The sequence below is a fragment of the Genypterus blacodes genome, unplaced genomic scaffold (assembly GCF_046128005.1).
Source record: "Genypterus blacodes isolate CSIRO-AG114 ecotype Tasmania unplaced genomic scaffold, CSIRO-AGI_Gbla_v1 ptg000112l_1, whole genome shotgun sequence".
In the NCBI taxonomy this organism is placed as follows: Eukaryota; Metazoa; Chordata; class Actinopteri; order Ophidiiformes; family Ophidiidae; genus Genypterus; species Genypterus blacodes.
In genome coordinates, this window is record NW_027466916.1 from 995,633 (window position 1) to 1,020,296 (window position 24,664).

Here is a 24,664-nt window from a genome sequence, read left to right on the forward strand (position 1 = left end):
GCTGAGGGAGGGAGATTGAGCGGGATTGATTTCTGCAGTCGCCATGGCAACAAATAACATGATCCTCTCCAAAAGCACACCTTAATTAGTTAAATTATGACTGGGAGGAGGGGGAGGAGGGGGGAGGAGGAGGGTGCAGCGACAGGAGATTTTTCCTGTTTGATGTCGTACGTTCGTCTGTAATCCTTTGAAAGGCCTGTTTCTGTTTCCCAGGGACGTGTTCCGCTCTGTGTTTACATTTCATATGATGACTTACACGTATGCATGCCGCTTGAGTTTTAGTGCAACAAAAAGCAAAGAGTTTGGCGACGACAGAGAGGATTTAGTAACGTCTGTTCTTCTGTTGTTATCACACTTTTTCCTCTCCACAGCCCGTTGAGATTTGAGACTGGATTCCGCTAACACTGTCTCTCTCCCTCTCTCTCTCTCTCTCTCCCTCCCTCTCTCTCTCTCGCCCTCTTGTAGGCCGGGCAGCTACCAAAGCCAGGCGAGCACCATGGCCCCGTCTGTCCCCTACAGCCAGCCAACGGGCAGCAACAGTTCAGCCATGAGCACCTCGCAGGCTCCAGCCTACAATATGCCGCCTTCAGGTACATCTCAGCTGCTGTAAATGCCAGCGTGTACACTACGTTTCAGCTGCCAGTACAATATATATATATATATATATATATATATATATATTTCTTATTCCTTATGTGATAGATATTTATAAATAAAAAATGTAATGATTTTTTTGGCAGAATTCCATCTGAACTAGGTCACTGATGATATTTTTGTATAGAACTCAGACGAGAGAGTTCACAGGTAAACTCTCAGTATTTTAACTGACACATGGAGGAATGACTCCATCTGCTCAGCATCACAATGGACAGAATAGGATGTAAAATGAGGAAAGGCATTCTGTTAAGTAATCTTTGACTCCTCCAGGATGAGGAAGGCTTTGCGCAGAGCTACTTAACGTTAACCCTTTACGTGTTTACATTAAATTCTCAGCCTAAACAACTCAAAGCCATTCAAAGAGGGAGCGAGCTGCAGTGTTTGTGTTTCCTGTTTGCCAGCGTTCCAGCGGGCAAAGATTAATGTGCTGCATCCCATTTTCTCTCAGCCCTTCACCCCCCTGCATTGTCACTAAACATCTCAGAGAGCACCATGGCTCCTAAAATGAAAGACACCTTTTATACACAACCAAATATCAGACTGTGTGACATTTGGAAAACTTCAAACAAATTACAACGCCAAGGTTCTTCAAAACTCATCTAGTTTGCTCCAGGGCACTGTAAAAAGCCATTAATTTTCCTAGTGCGCCGCAGCCCGCGAGGGAAGCATAAAGAGGGGAACCTTGTAGCCAAGGACCCCTGCTTTCTGTTCATAAGAAAAATGCAGCTGGCTTTATGAAAAGTAGACTTAAGTATCTCAAATCTTCAATTAGGAATCCGATGAAAGTACACAAATATTTTTTGAAAGCTGTAGGACGTCTTCTTGTCAGCCAGCGTCTCTTAAGTATCTGAAGAATGTGTGAGAACTTGCCTGATTTCTCTCAAATTGAGAACATGCAGCCAACAAGGTTGAAAGAGCTGGCTCACGTTTAGTGCTCGCTTGCTCGCTCTCTCTCGCTCCCTCTCTCTCTCTCTCTCTCTCTCTCTCTCTCTCTCTCTTTCTCTCTCTCCCTTGCTCTCTCTCTCTCTTTCTCTCTCCCTACCTCTCTCTTTCTCTCTCTCTCTGGCTCCCTCTCTCTCCCTCTCCATCTCTTCAGCAGCTGTCTTTTTATGCTTTTCTTTCATTTTGTCCCTTTTATGATGAAGGGCCAGAGTTCAGCGTGTCCTTGAGAAGCAATATTTCAACAGCAGGAAAGCATTGACAGTTTTTCATTGTTAACAACTTTATTTGTCAAAATACACATGTCGGTGAGATCGGTCTAAGTACGGTCTAAGTTACCAATATTAAGTCGTCCACAATGGGCCTGGATACAAACACAGATCTGAATCACAGCTAAAGCAAGATTGTGGCGACAAACCCAAAAACATTGAAGAACCTAACTTGTGTAGAGTTCATCATGAGTGAACTCAGCGGTCTCTCTAGTTACTCAGCTGACCGGTCTGCTATCAGGCTCATCCTCCATTAACATAACTGACCTTATAACACTTAATGTTAACTATCACCCCTGATTTTTCCTGGTTTTTCTGGTTGAAGGAGCCGTCGGAATGCTGGGAGACGGGATAATGAGCCCTGACGGAAAACCAAAAATGGACCTCAAAGAGGAGAGCGGCGGCGCCAACGAGCCTCACAAACCAAAGGTCCTTTCCTGCCTCCTTTCCTGTCCCCTTTTTCCATTCTCCCCCCCTCTCCCCTTCATCTTCCCTTCATCTTCTCCAGCTTCCCTCGCTCCTTTTTGTTTTGTTTTGTTTTTTTTCTGCTCCACTAATGAAGCCAAACCAAACCTGATCAGCGCGCTGCCTCAGCGCAGTGGGCCGACTGCTCTGCTGTTTTCTCACCATATTTAATGATTTGTTTAACATTTACCATTTCTAATGTTTTCCTCGCATTGTTTTTAGCCCCGAGCACTTTCTTCTTGCTGATGTTTTGGCAGCAAGAGAGAGAGAGAGAGAGAGAGAGAGAGAGAGAGAGAGAGAGAGAGAGAGAGAGAGAGAGAGTGACAGAGATAGAGACAGAGCGAGCAAGAGAGAGAGAGAGAGACAGCACGAGAGATAGAGAGAGAGAGGGAGGGAGAGAGAGAGAGATAGATAGAGAGAGGGAGGGAGAAAGAGAGAGAGAGAGAGAGAGAAAGGCATCTGCAACACACACAAGCACGTACACCCAGAAATATAAAGATAAATGAAAGATCTAACACACAAACAAATGCACTCTTTCTCTCTATCTCTCTCTCTCTCACACACACACACACACACACACACACACACACACACACACCCCAATACACAATGCTGACTTCTCATTTTGCCACACAATTGCAGCTCAGCTTGGCTCACCTCAGCAACAACAGAATTCTGCTCTTTGCTCCTTTCCCACCCCCTCGCCCCTCTTTGTTTTTGTTGCACACCTCCCCAAACACACACCACACACACACACACACCCTATATCACAGACACGTACACACAAACACCCCTAAGTACACATGTACACACCTCCAGCCCACACACTACACGTCTCTCCTTCCAAATCCCCCATCTTTTCTTTTGCTGATTACGGTACTAGAGCCTTTTGAATTATTTAAGACACTCAGAGCAGCAAGAAAGACCCCCAGTGCTCCCAAAAGAGATGATCTGTCTGCAGGAGAGAGAGAGAGGGAGAGAGAGAGAGAGAGAGGGAGAGGGAGGGAGGGAGGGAGGGAGACAGAGTTTGCTGACATGTGCATTCTGTCACTGAAACACACACCTGTGCACAGACCTGAAGCACAAGCTGCTGTTCACTTTTTTATAGTGTCTTTCAACACACACACAGTCCCACACACACACAAACACACAAATGGACTGATAGAGTATAAGCTCAATCACGCGTTGTGTACATCCTATCAGGACACACACACACACACACAAACACACATGCACCTTTACAGTTAAGCAAACTACAGGAGTTGTAAAGTACACAGACAGGCTGCGTTTAACAAAGTAAACTCCACACATCAGACACAAACCTGCACACACGTAAACAATCTGCAGCTGAGCTCGGATCTTCAGTCGCTCTTTGGGTATTTGTGTCAGTTTGTCCCACTTGTGTCAATCTTGAATATGAATAATACAGAAATTCTTCTGTTGGCAAGACCTTAATGAAGACAGCTACTTTACTTTGTGGTGAATTGGTCTGGAGCGCTGCAACCAAAAGTGCAGATAAATTGAGAAAATACAGCAGAAAGCTACAATATAGTTTGCAATTAGCCTTCTGCAGCAGCTGTAATGTGCTCCAAATGTATGTTTATTCTGTGATAATATGACATCGCAATATATAATAACTAATCTGCTTCATCTCGACCTTCATGAGTCAAGTAAATGCTTCTGACTGCTCCGCTTTCTTACATTTGTTTCTAATAATGTCTGTACAATACTGCACTCCATTACTCCTCAGATATAAACACATCATGTATATAATATATGACGGGATAACAAGCTTGTAGACGTAACAACACATGTCCTCCTCCTCCTCCTCCTCCACAGCTACAGGACGGCTACAGTAACACAAACAGCAGCGGCGGCTCACAGCAGTGTGTGTCCCAGCCGGCCACCCCGGGCGGGGCCCTGCCGGTGCCCTCCCCCCTCTCTCCCAGCCCGGCCAGCCTCTCCTCCTACCACGGCGACGACAGCGACAGCATCAGCAGCCCCCCCTGGCCCCCCAAGACCCCATCCAGCCCTGTAAGGAGAGGATTAGACCCTCTGAAGAGTTCTTGTTTGCATGAGTGGATGAATCTAAGACGTGTTATTAGGATTGATTTGTGTGTTTATGAAGCTGTTTTGACGGAGGGATTAGTTGATCAAAAGCCTCCTGGGGACCACAGACTTGACCTGGACTGGAGCCAGACGTTGTTGCGTTGGATTAAACTTTGTCCTGCTACGTCAGCTTGATGGATGTGAATATGTTGTGATGTAAACAGGCTGCACGCTAAACGGGACGCTCTAAAGAAGTATTTATTTTGACTGGGTCATTCATCCAACACCCTGCTTAGGAAGTGTAAATATGGGATGAAATTTTAATGATTCCCATGTGGCGAGTAGTGTGTTGTAACAGAGAAAAGTAGAAGTACAGCTTGAAATAGTAGAACGGCGCAGTCCATGCAGTATTAAACATATTTTTCCTGTCGTCTTGCTCTCTCTTTCCATCGCTACCCAGAAAGCAAACCCCAGCTCCAGCACCGTGAGTGGGGAGCGAGTGGCGCGGCTGTTTGAGCTGGGCGTGGAGCCGGAGAGGCGCGGCTGGGTGGAGCGCTACCTGTCCTTCATGGAGGAGAGGGGCACCCCTGTCTCCCAGCTGCCCGCCGTGGGCAAGAAGCCGCTGGACCTGTGGAAGCTCTACATAGCCGTCAGAGAGATAGGAGGCCTCGCAATGGTACGATCAATGAAAAATAACCCATACGGGAAAGTTATTTTTCTCCACTACTAAAAGTCTTTTTTTGTAAAAAAAGTACAGAAATCGAGAGAAATCAGCTTGTTTTTGGAATTTCCACAGACATGGCAGTCCCTATCTATTAAGGACAAACAAGCCTAGACCAAACTTGCCAGGTTGTAGTAATATCTGGACTTCTAAACATCTCTCTTTTATTCAACCCTCAGGTAAACAAGAACAAGAAGTGGCGTGAGCTGTCCACCACACTGAACATGGGCACGTCCAGCAGCTCTGCCAGCGCACTGAAGAAGCAGTACATCCAGTATCTGTTCGCCTATGAGTGCAAGATGGAGAGAGGAGAGGAGCCGCCGGCCGACAGCAGCAGCAGCAGCAGCGGCAGCAGCATGGCCGGAGGAGACAACAGGAAGCAGGTCAAGATCCAGCCACCGTCGCCTGGTAAGACCTGATAACGGACTGGCTCACCGGTTGGTTTTGCGACTCCGCGCTCCCATCCGCACAAAGCCGTACCTCTGAATGCGATGCTGAGCCGCTAGACGCAAGGCTGGAGGTGATTAGTGCCTTGCTTTAGTTCACCGTTGGTGCCTGATGGCACCGCTCAATGGTCTTTGCTGTCTAAAGGTCCCTGCTGGTGAAGCTGTCATTTCTGCCAGACAAACTCTTGGTGAGTGGCCAACGCTCCGAGGCACAGTGAAGAACAGAGTGAGGCCCCAGCGTTCTTCAAAAGAAATCAGATGAAACGGCAAACAGAGCAGACTGGTCAAAGTGTTCTTCAACGCTGTGCTGAAGAGTTCTTTTTCATGCCCGTCCAAGTCGGTCATTGACCCAGAATGGTCAGAAATATCGGTGACAGAGGTGTACAGTCGGAGTCGGAGAGGCGTGGCAGTGTTTTATTATCTGTTACTGCTCTGAGATCTCCTGTGGATCGCAGGCAGTCTGACAAATGACAAAACTCTTTCGTCTCTGTGCAGAGGCAGTGCGCCGGCGTCTAAAATGCTCTATTGATGCTTTGTGTCACAACACCACAGCATCGTAGCAAGCAGATGTAACACTAATTTTTTCAAAAGTGACAGTTTGTCTGATGTAAGAAATGAATCAGATGAGAAATCTCCTAAAAGCTTTATTACCATCAGTAAAAACGTTTACATTCATCATTAGCAGAACATAAGAATAGACTGATCATACAAGTGAGCATTACACAGTTATAATGAAACGATTCTTAGTTTAATCAAGGCTATGATATGATCACCACATGTACCTGAGACGTGGCTTTATTTGATTAGAGTTCTTCAGGGGTTAAGTACCATTATTTTAGTGCAACACCATGACACTTTTTGTTTGTGTGTATCCGTTGTTCACATGGTGTGTCTGTAAGCGTAATTATGACTCGAGGATCAAGGGAGGAGAGTGAAGGAGAGGGAGCAGCACAGAGCGCTGAGGTCGCATCTCTAATTTGCAGCGGAGATGAGAAAAGTGACCCCAGCTTTTAAATAGAACATCAGAGCACTTCACCTGCCTGAGACACTGCAGATTGCTTTTCCCGGCGGGTGGAAAAGAGCATCCGCCTTCATTTACACGCGCGCAAACATACAGAACACGCGACCCACATGCACAAAAAGGAGTGAATGTGTTCTCCCCCTCTCATAACACATTATCATGCATAATTCAGCTCTATCTCATCTATTCGGGGGGATCGAACCTCCTCAATCTGGCAGAATCTCATTTTGCCAGCTGATGGGAGTGTGGTTCACTGTTTACATGTTCAGGACACACATCTCATCTTTTCTGTGAAATATAAATAGTCAATACTTGTAATATATTTATATCTGCTGATAAAATATGATGAGCTCATGACTGACTAATGTTATCCTGTACAAAACCCAAATATATAAACCTTCAAATCATAAAAATCATCAAAGCTACATTTAAATCAGTATTACAACTTTTCATCCTTACCAAACTTCAACATCAGAAAACATTCAAAACTCAGCTTTGGTAGTTTTTTGTTCATTTTGTATTTTCAAAACTGTAAATCAGAATCAGACTGTAACTTGTAAAACACTACAACATGTTTCAAAGTCTACATACTGATGCATTTATCTTAAGTATATTAGCCAATGTATAAACCTCTGGGTAGGTAAAATTCTCAGCCAGAATAAAAAAAGTGTTAAATACCAAAACCACATACGCCAGAAACATCCCCATAAATTTCCTCTTCATACCTCTGCATTAATCTGCCATCTATCCTTGAAGTGCAAACTGCCTCACTGACACCATGCCAGCCTATATATAGACTGACAGCTCAATGATGTCACCGAGGGAGCTTGTCCAGCGGTGGGTGTGTATGTGTGTGCGTGTGTGTGTGTGTGTGTGTGTAGCGATGTTGGGCTAGGGCGTAGGGAGTGATTAATGAGGGCTGGAATGTAGAACGGAAACAAACCTGACCTCGCCATCACCTTTCATTCACAAAACTGGCTCGGCTGACTGACTTTTTTTTCTCCCCTCCTCAACCATTACCAGCACTCTGGATTATGTCACCCGCTGACACACAGGCGCATGCACACTCACACACACGCACACATTTTTTTCCTCATTGCCGCCTCTTTCATTCTTTTCTCCCTGTAAATGTGGAGCAGGGGGCACTCGAGTTCACGCTCTCCTCCGTCTTCATAACCTCCTCCCCCCCTCGGTATTATGTATCTGCCTGTCTGCCCGCCAGCATCTGAGGAATGGCAAACTCTTAACCTTGGCTGACCTCACTATTGTTTATACTGGCCCACATGCCTCTGTGTGTGTGTGTGCGTCTGTTTGTGTGTGTGTGTGTGTGTGTGTGTGTGCGTGTGTGTGCGTGTGCGTGTGTGTGTTTGCACGTGCGTCTGAGGAGGGCTATCCCAGGATGTGAAGAATCCGTAATGCTCGCTGCCCCGTCTATGCCCTCTCTCTCTCTCTCTCTCTCTCTCTCTCTCTCTCTCTCTCTCTCGCTCTCTCTCTCTCTCTCTCTCTCTCCCTCTCTTCCTTCCTCCCTCTGTCCCACCCCTGCTTATCCTCTCCCATTATCCGCTGGGAGAACCACCCCTCTCCGTCGCTCGCTCTCTCTCTCTCCCTCTATCCCTCTGTCTCTGATGATTCAGAAACAGGGGGTGTCGTTGAATAATTCAGAATTAGCATGAATTATTAAAGCTGAAGTCTTCCTCTCTCTCTCTTTTTTTGGGCTGTGGAAACGTGTGGTGCAGGGGGCCACAGAGGCTCCTCCACAGAAAGGCTTTTTACTCTAAACGCTCATTAGGATTCTCTCATATCCTGTCTTTCTCTGTCTTTGTCATCTTTTTTGCTGGAACGTTTTCCCATCTCCCTTGGTTTTTATCCGGGTGGGTTTTTGTGTGTTGGTCTCCCACACTGCTGCAGTCCTTTAATTTCCTAGTCATTTGAACTGAATATGAAACGGAAATACGGTGTCATAACAAAAGAGTGCACTTACCTCATTTTATCCTAGTTTGGGGTCTGTGTGAATTGATGTTTTGTAGTAGGAGGTCAGGTTTTGTCAGGTTCCAACTAATTTAGCTTTGTCCTAGTGCCTTAATGTTAGAAACACTCACATGCACACACACAGACACACACACATTCTATCTCTGCGTTTACATCTGTGCCCTAAGGCTTAGCCTCTCCATGAACCCCTCGTGAAGTTCATAGCACTCCTGGAAAAAAAGCCAGTTAAACCGTCTTCAAAGGGCTTCCAAATAAAGAGCTGTTCCTCGCCTGCCTGTGAGTGGGCAGCTCCTTGGAGAAATCATTCTCTTCTCTCCTCTGTGTCCTCTCCTGTCTCCTCTCCCGTCTCCTCTTCCTCAGCTGGCCCCACTTTAACAGTCCCTGTGTTCCTATCTCCGTCGCCCTCATGTAGGCCAACTGTTTGCCTGTGCTCAGTTCTCGTACAGAGCGTCACTGTTGAGTTATTTGGCCTAAAGTCCAAAGTTATCTCCCTAATACAGCACCTTGCTGCAGAAAACGCCCGCTATGGCCCCTCTAACTAAAACCAGCTTCAAGATCCTATCTGAAGACATGAGGGAGCCCTGCGGTGTGAAGGTATTTCCGTTTTAGCTGGGAATTCAGTGTAGCCATAATCAAGCTTCTTCTCTCTCTCTCTCTCTCCCTCTCTCTCTCTCTATCTCCAGCTAATTCAGGCGGCTCCCTGCAAGGCCCCCAGACCCCCCAGTCCTCGGGCAGCAGCTCCACAGCAGAGGCAGCAGGGGATCTGAAGCCCCCAACCCCTGCCACCACTCCTCTGGGACAGGTCACACCGCTGCCCCCCAACAGGTACCAAAGACGTTACTGTCACCGGTAATGGAAATACTGGCAATGCTTTAACTACTGTTGTTACTGCCCTGTAGTAAGAACGACATGGTCATTTCTAGTGCAGTTACACTACACAGTACATCCTAGTTCACTTACTAGGTCTGCAGTAGTCCTGTGGTCTGTAGAGTGGACCTGCATAGAATCACACAACATGATCCATGGAACATTACTGCTTCTCTTCATGAAGTATTTAGATACTGATATGTTCACCTGGTAAGTGTATAATGCATAATTCAACAAAAATGCTCCAACTTGTGAAATAGAACAGTGTCAGTAACCTGGATAGTATTTCCCCATAAAACACAAAATCACGTCAAATCGACGGCATAACATTTTAAGCTTCCTTGTGTCCTCATTTCCTCTCCTCCCTCCCCTCCCCTCATGTAGGAGCAGTGTGAGCGTACAGGACCCCTTCTCGGAGGTGAGCGACCCGGCCTTCCAGAAGCGCGGTACCTCCCTGCCCCCCTCGGCTCCTTACCAGCAGGGCCTCAGCATGCCCGACATGATGATGAGGATGCAGTATGACGCCAAGGACCCCTTTGCAGGGATGAGGAAGAGTGAGTGGGCCCCCTGCTGTGATACCCTTTCACCCAAACACCAAGTCTACACCTGCTTCCCCAACTCCACTGCTGCTGCAGGAAAGAATAGGAAGAATGTTCTGTGGCTTAAATAAACTTTATTTGTTATAACTTGCAACAAGCATAGAATTTAACAGTACCAAATACAAATGTGGACTCAGTTTATTTCAAATGAATAGGTTTTAATTGTAGTGTAAAACAAACAATTCTATATTGCATTATTTCAACTCTAGTGTCTTCGCTGCTGCCAACATTCATCCTAAACCTTTCCACAGACTTAGATTGTTGCTCTTTTGTCTGTCCGGTTGGCTTAAATTATTGTCTCATAGCCATATCTTTCAGATCAGCACAGATGTGTATATTTTAGATGAATAGTTTGTTGGACCACACAGCCCTTCTTCAAAAACACCAGCTCCTCTGATGTTCTTGTAGCTTAGCCTTCGTCTCATCCTAACTTTGTTGTTGCTTTTCATCCTTCTCATCACAACCTTTCATCCTCTCCACCATGCTGAGAAGCACCTGTTTTGACCAACTCATGTGGTTCAGTTTGAGAACAAACAGTAGTTTTAGAAAGGATGGCGGCTCCTCTGAAGGCTGAGGAGAATAGAGTCTGAATGAATAATATGGTGGATGTTAGCTGCATAACAACAGTCCACAGCCTCAGAACAATAGGCTTAATTGTGAAACTTGGTGAATATTCATAGAGTAACAGTGCCACCTGGTGGCTAGCTGAAGACATGGCTCATGAAGACCTTCTGAGCCATGGGTATTTTTTTAATTTATGCTTTTACACAATTAATACATTTTTTCATTGCTGTTATAACTACAAAGGCATTTCCTGAAGATGATGCACTGTGATTGCAATTGCTGAAAGTTTGCTGAAAAAGTGCCTGAAAGATTGAAGCCTGAAGCGCTGACAAATGTGGAAGGATTTCTGTTAGTTACAAGAAGTTACAAGCAGTTGGAGTGACAGCTGAAGCTCAAATCCTTTGAAGCTGCCCGTTGTTTGTAAACAGCAGGTGCAGCCAATTGAGCAGAAACACAGAGCTGAGTCAGTCCGAAGGCAGAAAATGCCTGAATACTACAACTACAACTAGCTCTCACGAAAAAACTGCTATAGCTTTCTGAAAATGGGTTGGACCATGAGAACTAGGTGAACTTCCTGAATGCAGGGATGTATTATGGTCTAAAAAAGGCCAGAAAATAAAATAAAACAGCGAGATGAAAATTCAGGTGAAATTTTAACATTGGTTGAGATGAGAATAATTGAAGACCAGATTTTGCTTTAAGGTAGAAAGAGCAAAAACTACACATCACAGTTAAACAAATAACACATTTAAATATTTAAATTATGTGTTTGTGAAGTGTCAAATTCGTGGAAAGTTTGAATGTTGTCTGTAGGTTGAAGTATGCAGAACTAGTTGTCCCGAAAACCCTAAAGAAGAAAACAGAAGCACAATGCTGTGCTAATATTCTTTACACTTCTTTGAAGCAATCACAGCAATATGTGATGTATTTCTCTCATTTGCCTCATGCTCCACAGTGGCAGGAGCTGACCCCTACATCCCAGGCCAGATGCCCAGTGCTGGAATGCAGGACATGTATGGCCGGCCTCCATCAGCGTTGGGCATGGGCCAGCGGCCCCAGTATCCATATGGGCCAGGCTACGACAGGAGGTAGGCATCTTAAGTGTAATAGTTACTGTATGTCCCCAATATGGTACAGGCTTTATAATAATGGTTGGTGTTATATGATGTGAATTATGCCAACACATTGGATTTGCAATGGTAAGATTTCATGTCTGATTTGAGTGTTGTTTGACTCCTCAGACAGGACCATGTGATGGGGCTGGAGGGGAGCATGGGCCCCCCTGGGGGTCAGAACAGCATGGGACCAACCAACAGTGAGGGAAGCATGTACTCCCCCAGCAGATACCCTCCTCAACAGAGGTGAGGACCACCCGTGTGTTTGTGTGTGTGTAGAAAGTCCTATATAAACCATATATCTTAATACAGTGCTGCCATTTGTTTTCATATGCTCCCTCTTGCTTCTGTTGTAGGCACGACGGCTACGGCCAGCAGTATCCCAGCATGCCTTATGGAATGCATCCGTCTGGGATGTACCCACAGCAGCAGGTGAGAGAGCTTGTCTTGGTCTCTGTCCATATCAGCTGCCGATAAACTGAAAAAAATATAACCAGGACAATTTATACATAGCTCCCCGATTACATTTTACTGTAATTCAGACTTCCTCATCTTCCTCTTCTTCTTCAGGGCTACAAAAGGCCCATGGAGGGTATGTACGGCCCCCCGAGCAAGAGACATGAGAGCGACATGTATGCCATACAGTACACCAACCAGCAGTCTGACATGTACAACCACTATGGTGGTGGTGGGTACTCAGGCCCTGAACGCAGACAGTTCCCCTACCCGTACCCCCGAGATCGCATGGGCCCCACAGGGCAGAGTCCCCACGGCATGATGGGTGGGGGGCCCACTCCCAACCATGCCGCCGACGGCCCCAACATGTGGCCGTCCAGGACCGACCTGGGCTATCCCTACCCCAACCGACAGGGCCCCCCGTCACAGATGCCACCTTATGGCTCAATGGGTAGAGATGACATGGATGGCAGGCCAGGGCAGGACCAGTGGCACCGTCAGTCTCCGTACATGACATCATCGGGCGGCATGCCTCCCATGTCTTCACGCCAGCCCCCATCGTCCTATTCCAACTCTCCATCCATGGTCAACCACCTCCCCAGAGCACCCAGCCCAGGAGCCTTCCAGCGCTCCCTGGAGTCACGGTTGTCACCCAGTAAAGCACCGTTCATGTCAGTCATGAAGATGCCTAAGCCTGGCATGGCCATGATGGGCTCACAGGGCGCCGGGCCAATGGGCCATTTCCCCCCCAACCTGAGGAGGGACCTCAACTACCCTCCAGGGTCAGTGGAGGCCACCATGCCACTTCTCAAGCCACGACGCAAGCTCACCTCCAAAGACACTGGTGAGATGAAACACATGACTGCAGTGCTGTTATTTCATTAATCAATATTTTATAACAGCTATCAATAAGATAAATAAATGTTGGTGGGTTCATATGTCTAGTTAAGTCTTTTATTGTTTTATTGTAGATGGTCATTTAGTTTCTGGGATTTATTTCTGTATTCCAATAAAACAAGATAAAATGCCTCCCATTGTTTTATCTTTATTTTTAACTTGTTTTGAAGTTGCACTACCGCAGCATGAGGTACATTTGCTGTATGATTTATAATGACTGCTGTGCTCAGTGTTCCTTTTATCACGGAGGCCGTGTCTGATCAGAAGTCTTTTGCTCTACTGCCTTCCAAAATCTGTATGTTTTAATTCCAGGAACGCCTGAGGCTTGGCGCGTGATGATGTCTCTGAAGTCTGGCCTGCTGGCAGAGAGCACATGGGCGCTAGACACCATCAACATCCTGCTGTATGATGACAGCACTGTGGCCTCCTTTAACCTCTGCCAGGTAACACCTCACTAATGACAGGACAAACAAATCGACATTGTAAGAACAGAGAGAGCAACATTGTAATGCTCTGAAAAATTCATTGGGGGATGAATAATAGAACAAATGTTCAGCAAACTTGGCGAGCACTGTCAGGAAAGTTACTTTGAAACAGTAGCACCTGAAACTACAAGAAACTCGTGATTTAAAGCAGTTAAGCTGGAGCCAAGCTTCTCTCTTAATAAGTTTATACTGTTTTACTCCCGAAGCAAATAATCAGAAATATCTGACAAACAATAAAGTAATAAATGTGTCTCGTCTGTATTCTATAACAATTACAGTATGATTTCAATAGAGCTTGTTTTTGTAAACCAAGACTACACTACAACAAAACAGAATATATTTGTGTCTCTTTGAAAGAAATTGATTAAAATAGATTCCTCATGATTATCAGAGAAATATCTGCTAGATATCCAATTTCCTGTACAGCGTCAATGACCACCTGAGACCAGTTTGCATCACATGACTGATTGATTTTGTGTATTTGTCTGAACAGCTGCCCGGCTTCCTGGAGCTGATAGTGGAGTACTTCCGCCGCTGTCTGATTGAGATCTTTGGTATCCTGGAAGAATATGAGGTGGGTACTGTAGCTCATAAAAGCCACCTGGAATCCGCCGTTGACCAGAAGGAAGAATCCATCCCTGATCTGGAGTCAGACTGCAGCATGCAACCAGAATCAGAGTCGGCCCCCTCAGCAGAGGTGCCAGAGGAGCAGAGGGGAGCCGACGTGGAGAAAACCCCTCCTGTCCCCGCAGAGCCAGTGTCTGCACAGGTGAAAGAGGAGAAGGAGGAGCCTGAGCTGAGCATGAAGACTGAGGATGAGAAGGAAGAGGATAAACATAAAGAAGGAGACAGAGAGGGAAAGGAAAAGGAAAAGGAAGCAGAGAGTAAAGTGGAGCCTGTGGACCAGCCTGTTGCAGATGTGGGACCTCGACCCAAACAAGCCAGCAAGTACGATAAGCTCCCCATCAAGATAGTCCACAAAGACATGACAGCGCCTCTGGGTGACATCACTGAGTTCACCAGTGGGCTGTTACACTGGCAGGCTGGGGGAGGGGACTCCACTGCCCACATCCAAACACACTTTGATCCCCGCAGTGAACCACCTGCCAGGGCGGACGAAAAGATGAGAAAAGAACAGGAAAGCAAGACGGATGAAGGAAAGGACCAAGCTAGAAAACGTATCACCGCTACCATCGACGACGTTCTGTGCGCTCGGGTCGATGCCCTTTCATATGCCCACCCCGCTCGCACCTTGCCAGCCTACCCCTTCAGGGTGCACGCAGACGGGGAGCAGGATCACATCACCTTGTTAGAGGATGAGCCCCGCTGCCTGGATGAGGCTCCTCTCTCCACATCATCTCCCTGGCAGGATTCACTGACCAAGCGTTGCCTCTGCATCTCCAACATTGTCCGGAGCCTCTCTTTCATCCCGGGCAATGACCTGGACATGTCACGTCACCCTGCGCTGGTTCTCCTTCTGGGAAGGCTCCTCCTGCTCCGCCACAAGCACCCAGAGAGGAATAGGTCGCCCCCTTGCTCCCAGAGAGATGAACTGCAAGAGCAGGCGTTGTGGTGCAGTAAAGATGAGTGGTGGTGGGAGTGTCTGAGTCTGCTCAGGGAGAACGCCATGGTTACTCTGGCCAACATCTCTGGCCAGCTTGATCTCTCTGCCTATCCAGACACGATCTGCCTCCCCATCCTGGACGGTCTTCTCCACTGGATGGTCTGCCCCTCAGCGGAAGCCCAGGACCCATTCCCATCAGCAGCACCCTACTCCCAGCTCACGCCCCAGAGGCTGGTGCTCGAGTGCCTGTGCAAGCTGAGCATCCAGGAGGGCAACATCGACCTCCTGTTGGCTACGCCGCCATTCAGCCGCCAAGAGAAACTTTTCACCGTCCTGCTCCGCTACGTGGGCCAGAGGAAGAACCAGGTGTACAGGGAGATGGCGGTGGCCGTCCTCTCCCACCTGGCACAAGGGGACTCCACAGCAGCGCGGGCCATCGCTGTACAAAAGGGCAGCGTGGGTAACTTGGTGGGCTTCTTGGAGGATGGTGTCAGCATGGCACAGTACCAGCAGAACCCACATAGCTTGCTGCACATGGGTCATCCACCTATGGACCCGCCCAGCGTCAACATGATGTGCAGGGCAGCCAAAGGCCTGTTGGCGATGGCTAAAGTGGAGGAGAACAAGACAGAGTTTGTGCTGTATGAAAGCAGATTGTTAGACATCTCCATCTCCTCCGTGCTCAACTCGGGGGTGGTGGGCATTATTTGCCAAATTCTCTTTTACTTAGGGAAGTTATGACAGGAGGAGAGTTCGGACTCGCATAGAAGAGACTGAGGCGGACGAGTTACTTCTGTGGTTTTCTATTTTTATTTAAGCAAAATAAAAGACAATGTTTGTTTGTTTTTTTAAAGGAATATCCACATAAACAAAATATCTCTATATATATGTACAGCTTCTGGGCCCTGTTAAAAAAAGAAGCGGGTTTGAGATTTGAAAGCTCATTTTAATACAAATATTTAATACCTGCTGTTGTTGGATTGCTATTTGATATTATGTTTGGCATTTGTTTTGTTTTGTTTCTTTACTTTTTTCAGCCAAAGCTGCCACCAGATTGTGGTGCTGATTCATGTGGTTCCTTTGAGTCGTATGAGATGTTTTTCAGTTTTATAAATGCTAATATACTCATCAAGGTTTTGTTAATGGAGAGTATTTATTTAAATTGTGACCTTGTACAGTCGTTTGAACTTTTTTGCCAACAATTGTGGGGGGGGAAAAACACTGACTTTTTAAAACTGAAATGTATATGTCTCCAGCGCTGGAAGATAAAGTGTGCAATATAGGACTAGAGCAAGTTGTCCCTTTGAGATCAACTAGAAGATGTAAATCAATACAGACACCTGCAGTGTGAGCTTTAGGCCATGGGGAGGCAGCATTGCACCAGCCAATCAACATGAGAGGAGTGCATCTGTCAAAAAGAATCGTCTAATTTATCAATTATAGCCTCAATGACTTTCACAAATGAACTTTGTGTTTCCTACACACTTGTGTTACGTCTGTATTTTTTCATCACCTGTGTATATAGATCGTTGTACATTGGAGGCACGTGATTCTTTCAGGCTCACAATCAAGCATAACAAGAAACGGGACTTTCTGACTATTATAACAAATGCTTTTATTGTTGGTAAAAAAAAAAGTTTGTTATTGTTATTATACATATTTTGTTAATGGGGTCAAATATTTGAACATGGCAGATGTAACTGATGTTTCAATGTAAAAGAAAAGAATTCCTGTATGCATTGTATTATAGCTGAGAAAACAATCGCTTTGGTAATCAAATGTGGAAGTGCCACGGTGAGAGGATAACTGGGCGAGGTTACGTGAGAAAACTGAACATATTTCTGTTCGCTAATGTCCTCCATTCATGTCAATGGGCGTATTTTTGATTATCTAGATAATGCTCGAGAAGAAAACTCTGAAAAAGAACTTTCAAAATGTCCTGAAGCTCATTGTAAAATTTGCTTTTTTTGAAATGACTCCATTTCTCTCTTTTATTAAGTATACACATTTATAATCTGTGCTGCACATGTCACCAATAAATGTACGATGAACATTGTTAAGCACTGGGGACGTCGCATTATGTCCAGACAATCTTAGGCCAATAAAACAAACATCAACGACTTACTTTGGCTGATTACTTTTGGTTTCATTCAAATTTGATCCGATCTGTTTCATCACGACGTTTGCAGTGTGACCTACATGCTTCACCTGAGGAGGCCAGGGAAGCGCGTGATGAGATGGCCCGAGTGTGTTCTGCTTTATCACACACTGATTGCCTGAGGTCAAACCTTTCATCTTAAGGACAAAGGCTGGTTGATAGTCGAGTGCAGTGGTTCTCAAACTGTGGTATATGTAACACTGGCAGGACAGAGAATCAAATCAGTTGAGATCTATGGCAATTATGTTGACAAGGCAATGTTATTTTCCTTATATGTTGCATTGTACATATGTTGAAATACATATTTGAGGTTCAAAAGGGTTGAGAGCCACTGGGATGAAAATTGTTTCTGAAATTGTCAGTTTGGGATTTGATCTCCGGTGATTTCTGGCTCATTTACAAGTCAGCTGTGTTATTTTTGCTCAATAACCACAATATTTACGTGTTAATTAGTGTGAATGAGCCTCAATGACACAAGATTCTGGGAGGATAATGACGTGTCTAGGGAAACATACAAAGATGTGATGGTATTTAATTCAAATTGATGTGGAGGATTCACATCTTGATAATTCCCTTTTTTTGTTGACATTCTTGGACTTCTACCTAAATGGTCAGATGTCTGATGTTCTTACCGACTGTAATACAACTGCTTCAGATCACAAACAAGTGAGTAAAGTAAGATAAGGTGAGATAAGATGGACTTTATTAGTCCCAACTGGGTAAATAATCAGATTTATTCAAAGTGCAGATATAACTGGAGTCGTCTATGTGATACTGGAGCATTTGTCTGGCTCCGTATCTTATGATAAAATGTAGCAAGTCCACCTCTCAGTCCACCTCTCACTTACTTAAGGTGAGAGGTAGGATATGTAAGAGGAACGTTAAACACTGAGGCGATTTGTCATATGATAGCACGCTGCGTGTGTAGATGTGAACCTAATAGAGAGAGCAGCAATAATGAGTTTCATTATTGTATTAATGGAACCCCAAACTCAGACTCACTACACACAGTTCATTCAAGAGCATCAGGTATCTCATTAAAAGAATGTAACTGAATATTTTTTGTTGCCAGCACTGTCAGGAAGTAAAGTGATTGCATTACTCCCTCTCATATCCTCTTACCACCCTACAAGTCTTCAGGCACTTTTTTTCTAATCTGAGGGAATAAATATCCAAAGCCCAGGAGATGAAATCCTGATTTCTGGAGGGGTTGTAGCCAGGAAATTGTGAAGGATGCTAATGAGACACTATTTACACCCACAGGAGCAGCCAAGATGAAAGCATTTCAACAAGTGCCATATCTGCAGCCACGAGCCGTCAGAGCAGCTTCACTGCTCCTTGGCATAGATTGTACAAATCTCTGGAGCTCTGCTGGAGGGATGGAACACCATTATCCTAAGTAGAACCCCTCATTTGAATTTTTCACGATGGTGGAAGAAAGTGCTGTCCGAGTCAGCGGTCCAAAATCTCTCATTAATGTTCGCCAAGGTTGGGATCTGGTGATTGTGAGAGCCACAGCAAAGATATGACGCCATTATCCTGCTCATCAAACCCATTCAGTGACTCGTCAGGTGATTTGAGTGTAGACACTGTGGAGTCATCCTGGGAGAGACCACTCTCATCGGCATAGATATGTGTCATCATAATGTAAAGAGTATTGAGATAACGTTTGTTGTGATTTGAGGCTGTATAAATGAAGTTGAACCCAGAATAACTGTATTGATTTCCAGTAATCATTCCCACTAAAAGTTAAACCTCATGTTTGGGCTGTGGTAAATGTCACGTCCCCTTCAGATTGAAACTGACGTCTCTTCTTCTGCCAGAGGAAAGTTGGGCAGAATGTCAAGTCCTATTTTGAGCTAAATAAGTAGCATTCCTGAGGTTGACAACACAGGCAAAAAACAGTCTCATGCCAGGTTGGGTTTAGTCTGCTGTGTGTTGCCTGTCTGCAAATAATGATGCACATCTGTCCTACTTACATTTTTATCACAAAACCAATTGCATCATTTCTGGAATAACATGGTTAACAGCTGCATTTCCAAAGTTAACACTGGGCCAACATTGGATCAGGATCTCTACCGTCTGGATCCGGTGATCAGAAATGCATTTTCAGATAGAATCTACATAGTCAGGTGGTTAGTAGGGCTACAAATATGCACCTACCAATAACAAAGATATCCATCTCATTCAAGTTACAATGGAGCGGCTGTCAAGGTCAACTGGCCGGATCAGAAAGGGGAACTGTGGACAGAAATGCAGGTTTCAATGTTATTGCATGTTAGATGTTGGTCAAATGTTTGGTCTCAGCTTAACTTTGCTCTCTCTGGGTGTTTGTTATTGGCTTTGATTTCAGTCTGACAGTAGGATGAAAGATGGGATCTATCTTCCCTCTGAATACAATAAGATAAGTCAAGGCAGCTCTACTGTACTGTGTGTGTGTTGGTTTTACATGTATGCACCTGCACATCATTAGAACACCTGAGAATATCACAGTTCCAGCCTCAGTGATTAGAGTTCATGTGGAGAGCAGCTTTGTGTGAGTTTCAGAGACGGAGGATGCGTTTCACTTAGGCTGCCAACCGCAGGAGAAAACCTCCCACACTCCTGTGCCTCTGAGAAGCTGAGTCATCGAGCTCTGACAGGATGAATGTGGTGGCTGAAAGGAAGCCAGGCTTGTCATTGGCTACTGCCGCCCAAGGTTCCCCCACTCTCCTGCCACCCACCACTAATGCAGGTAGATGAGGCAGTGCTGCTCTGACCTTTTCAGCGGTGTGTTATAATATGTGTGTGTTCATATGTTGTGTGTGTGCTGTGTGCCCTTGTGGTTTCCTAATCAGGCTACATCCCACAATCATGGCAGTACAACATAATGTTCATCTGCCTTTTTATAACAAAGGCCTCCATGTCGCAACTGTCTTTTATTCTGTTTAGTATTCTAAACCAAACAATCCTGCCTGGACGAGGCCTCCGTGCTGTGTTTTTGTTGGATTCAGCCTCAAAGCCGGTATCATGTCAGCCCATTTCCCCAACACAAACATAGATTCAGCCATATGTCACCACACGGCATAACCAGGCCTGAAGTTAAGGAATTAGTCTGGACAGTTTACAGATCATTAGAAACCGCTGAAAACATCCAAAGCCTTCCAAGAGATTATGTTGAAATGCGTCGAAAGCGGCAGTGGTCTTTCATAAAGGCTTCTTAGCCCGTTTGCAGATGTCTGCCTCTGGGCTGACTGACAGGGCTGGTTCTGTTGAAATACTACTCTGTGAGCCAACTCTGTGTAAGCACTGATGGAGAACACAAGCATATGTAAGTAGCACATATAGAGAGAATATACTGTATGTCCTTGACATAATATTCTCTCGTGAAAATTCAATTCTTCTCGCATTATAAGAAAATACAGCCAGCTTTGTGGTTCTGGAGAAAAGTGGATAATTGCACGGCTGTGGGAGTGAATGAGCTAAACCGCTTATATGACTTCATGCTGTAGACGAGGATGTGAGGAGGTGTGTGTGAGAGAGAGTGTGCGGGGTGTGTGGGTGTTAAGTGCAGCACGGATGACAGAAACCGTAGGCTGATGATGCCATCGACTGTAGGCGGAACAGGAAATCACATCACCGCAGGAACGGACTTGGCAATGAAGGTGGAGCACCCCAGCGTCAGCATGTGGCAACATCACCGCATGGTTTCATCAGGAACAACGTGTGACTGATAGAGCCCCTATTTATCAAATCCTTTACTGCCAATAACAATGTTTGGGCAGTCAACCTTTAATTAATGTGTACAGGAAGGTCATTCCTGAAATAATCGGAAAATTTCTCTATTATTTTTCAGAAGAGGATCAACAAGAGGCACTACATTGTAATTCTAATAAGTAAAATTGAGTTTGCCAGTGGTTTGTTTTGGATTCAATTCAATTCAACTTTACTTATGTAGCGCCAAATCACAACAAACTTAAGGCACTTAACATACAGAGCATTTAAAGAAGCCCAACATTCCCCCACCAGCAAGCGCTTGGCAACAGCGGCAAGGAAAAACTCCCCTTTAACAGGAAGAAACCTCAGTCAGGGCTCTAGGATCCAAATTTCTGTACCCGTGTAGCTTCAAGGCACAAACAACAATAGATTATGCAACTATACTTACAGTCAATGATGCAAGAAAAATGAAGAATGGCCCAATGCTTTGGAATGCCACAACTTAACCCAGAGGAGATGCTGATCAGCAGCTACAGGAAGCACAAAGGGTATGTTGCTGCTGTTAAAGCAGGTTCTACTTGTTATTACACTGAGGGTTCATTTTTTTGTGCCAACCTGGAATGTGGAGGATCAGTGGTGATGGGGGGTGTTTACTGACCTTACCCAGAGGAAGTCCCTCCACAGACGTATGAAAGTTCCTCAGTTTCAGTTTTGTTTCCAGCTTCATTTTTGCCTGCTAAATTAAAACAAACCAAACCAATTCCCCCTAAGAATGTTTGCAATATATTTCTGTGAGCCTCCTGAGAAAAACAAAACAAAAATAAGTATTATATGCAATGCTGCCTGTTAGAATGGGCTCCTTGGAAAGAAAAACCCTGCAGACAGTGTAAACACTGTATTTCCCCTCTGGGCTTCAGTGGTTTAACAACATGTTCAATAAATATATGTGTTTGACAAACAAAGTCACAAGGATCAGAGCACAGGCAACATGCAGGTCATTCCAAAGGATTCTAGTGTTTCTGCTTTTGCATTGAAGGGACCCCTTGGTATCTGACTAACGGTCCCCATCACTCGTTTTGAGAACCAAGGCTGGAGTCCACTTGGAGGACGCGTTCCACACATATGCAGTAGATCAGATTTTTTTTAAAGCCACGCCGGATAGGTATCGCAGATATCCGGACCGGATATTTATGTGGACCCGGATAAAAACCATGCTGCGACCTGGACCAGTCCGCGCGGTCAGAACAAACGACAGGTACGCGGAACGCGGTTTGAGCCTGCATACACCTTCAGATGACGACATTTACGTCACGCACACCCTGGCTCACCGTCACGCACTCGCGGACGCGGAAAGTAACGTAGCCTATAGTGAGTCGAGCCGCGGGTGAAGGGGGCGGAGCATGGGGGAGGGGGAGGAGCGAAGGAGGCTCCGCTCCACTCTCATGTTGATGTTTGTTGTTTGCGAGGGTGGCAGCATTACGTGCACCTGGACTATGTGGACGGATCTTGTGGGAATGTTGCAACTTTTCCCCCTGAGTGCGCGACGGAATGGCGAATATGTTCGCTAATTATTGGTCGTCAGTTGCGAAATACTTCCACATTGGACCTTAACATCCCTCCCGCCTCTCCAAGACTACTGTGTCTCTGAGCGGCGACCAGTCAGGATGCTGAGGCTCGCCTGAGCACCCCGCCGTGTGCTGGATTTAGCTCCGGGGCTTCCCTTCTTCCTCATCAAGTTGTTTTTCCCCACAACAAGCTGTCAATTTCAAAACTACATTTTCACACATTTCAACTTCTAAAAATGGTGTCCGTCGCCTTGTGTTCCGCTCCTAACAACCCTGGATAACGAACGGAGGAGCAGCTACGTGACAACACCCCGACGCGACGACCAGCGCTACTTTCGGGTAAGGCAGCGCTTCACTTGCCGCTCCACCAGCCGGAGCAGGCGGGCATGAGTCGGGGTACGAAGCGGCGGCGTGTGGCGCTGTCTAAAGCTGCGCGGCTGACAGGACAATTAAACCGTCATTTGGCCGCTTTTTGCGTGGCAGAGTTCAAAGTAGAATAGCCCGGGCGGAGCGTGTAGTTATGCGGCTGATGTGAGCGGTAAGCAAGCTAACCCATAATTGCCCAAGTTGGCCACCAAGCTAACGTTAACTAACCGGTCACCTCATCAACTTGCTAGCCACGTTAGCTTGAGCTAGTCGGCACTTTCCATATTGTAGCGGCATAATGCTAACCAGGTTGCGTGCTAACCAAGCAAGAATTAACGGTGAATAAAGTTATTTGCATTTGTTTTGGCTGTCGTACCGAAGTCATTTGCGAGGAAAATTATTCCAGAACAGCATGCAAATGCGTTGCGGGAGTTAAGACTGTATTTAGTTGGAGGAAGTGAGTCGTATGGTTGACTTTTTATGACTACATAAATGGTGAACTTGGCCTGTCTGCTGTGCTGAACATGTTTGTGCTCCTTGCAGAGGCACGTCGGCCCCGGGACTTCTTCTTCACCTGCGGGGATTAAATCAGTAATTAATGCATCTTGGAGTGTCTGAGTCGATGAGAGAGTGCGAGTACAGTCAAATAAGCACTCGCAGCTCTACACCAATGGAGACCCCCTATAAGAAGAGGAGCCCGAAGAAGAAGAAGTGGGAGTCCTTCCCAGGTCGGAATAAGTTCTACTGCGATGGGAGGATTATGATGGCCAAGCAGACAGGGGTCTTCTACCTCACCCTTGTCCTCATTCTTGTGACGTGTGGGCTTTTCTTCACATTTGAGTAAGTTCCACTGAAACCACGCTTGTTCACTGTGTTCATGTTGGCATTCTGCAGAAGGCATTTCATGGGTTGTGTGTGTGTGTATATATAGGTCAGTTATGTCATTGGAATCACTATTGTATTCCCTTTGATCTCCTCAGAGCTCAGGCAGATCTCACTCAATGCTGGCTCTGGATTTTACAGAAGCTTTTCTGCTTGGAGGATGTCTTAGAAATATGACATGCAAGTCATACTAATAGGCAGTGACATTATTTGTGTTTTGCTAGGGGCTGTTGCTGATGGAAATTGTTATGTGGTTGCTTTGAAAACGTGCTTTTTCTATTTTGAATTGCTCAATGTCTTTTATGTGTTATACATGCCCATGCATGGTCGATGCCACAAGGGGGTGGAGGTTGTGGGCAGTGTTCACTTCCAGTTATACCATTGTTTGGTCACACTAGAAAGACTGGATGATAGAGTTGAAATTAATACAATAATTCATATTAAAAATAATATTTATTCGCACCACAGTGTGGCAAATAGTTGTTCAATGTAGTGAACTTTCTACCGTCATTATCTATTACATCAGACAAAACTCAACATGTGTTAAATTTGTTTTAATTCAGTTTTAATTACAGCTTGATCAGAATTGGTAATTTGGACAATGAAATGATTCCATTATATGGCCACACACTAATATTAAACCGTATCATTGACCCAACCACAGGGAATGTCTTCAACTGAGTCGTGGCAAGCATTCACTTTGTTGAAGTGGCCTTGAGCAAGATATTGAATCTGGACCAGGTCCAGGGTGCTGTGCAGTAGCTGGTCCCGACCTTCATGGGTGTGATTATTATGTGCAACGTGTTGTAATTTGTCCTCTCATGCATGGTAGTTTGATAGTGGGTCACCTTAGACTTCTGATTATTCACATTGGTTGTAAATTACAAAGCCTTG

General features: G+C 45.5%; 2 protein-coding genes across 3 annotated transcripts in view; both read left to right on the top strand.

Moving 5' to 3' along the window:
- The window catches only part of LOC143009595 (AT-rich interactive domain-containing protein 1B-like), a 153,221-nt gene extending 136,062 nt beyond the window's left edge, over positions 1-17,159 (top strand). The window contains exons 10-22 of the mRNA XM_076161633.1: positions 466-590; positions 2,191-2,294; positions 4,170-4,364; positions 4,840-5,055; positions 5,280-5,508; positions 9,240-9,381; positions 9,808-9,977; positions 11,542-11,674; positions 11,828-11,947; positions 12,058-12,133; positions 12,272-13,001; positions 13,367-13,497; positions 14,033-17,159. Of these exons, the coding sequence (XP_076017748.1) occupies positions 466-590; positions 2,191-2,294; positions 4,170-4,364; positions 4,840-5,055; positions 5,280-5,508; positions 9,240-9,381; positions 9,808-9,977; positions 11,542-11,674; positions 11,828-11,947; positions 12,058-12,133; positions 12,272-13,001; positions 13,367-13,497; positions 14,033-15,844 (4,183 nt within the window). The 3' untranslated portion in view covers positions 15,845-17,159. The remainder of the gene's footprint in view (positions 1-465; positions 591-2,190; positions 2,295-4,169; positions 4,365-4,839; positions 5,056-5,279; positions 5,509-9,239; positions 9,382-9,807; positions 9,978-11,541; positions 11,675-11,827; positions 11,948-12,057; positions 12,134-12,271; positions 13,002-13,366; positions 13,498-14,032) is intronic.
- A 5,240-nt stretch (positions 17,160-22,399) lies between these two features.
- LOC143009599 (palmitoyltransferase ZDHHC14-like) overlaps positions 22,400-24,664 on the top strand; it is a 29,371-nt gene continuing 27,106 nt past the window's right edge. For both annotated transcript variants that reach the window (XM_076161638.1, XM_076161640.1), the window contains exons 1-2: positions 22,400-22,861; positions 23,432-23,728. In XM_076161638.1, the coding sequence (XP_076017753.1) occupies positions 23,487-23,728 (242 nt within the window). In that variant the 5' untranslated portion in view covers positions 22,400-22,861; positions 23,432-23,486. The remainder of the gene's footprint in view (positions 22,862-23,431; positions 23,729-24,664) is intronic.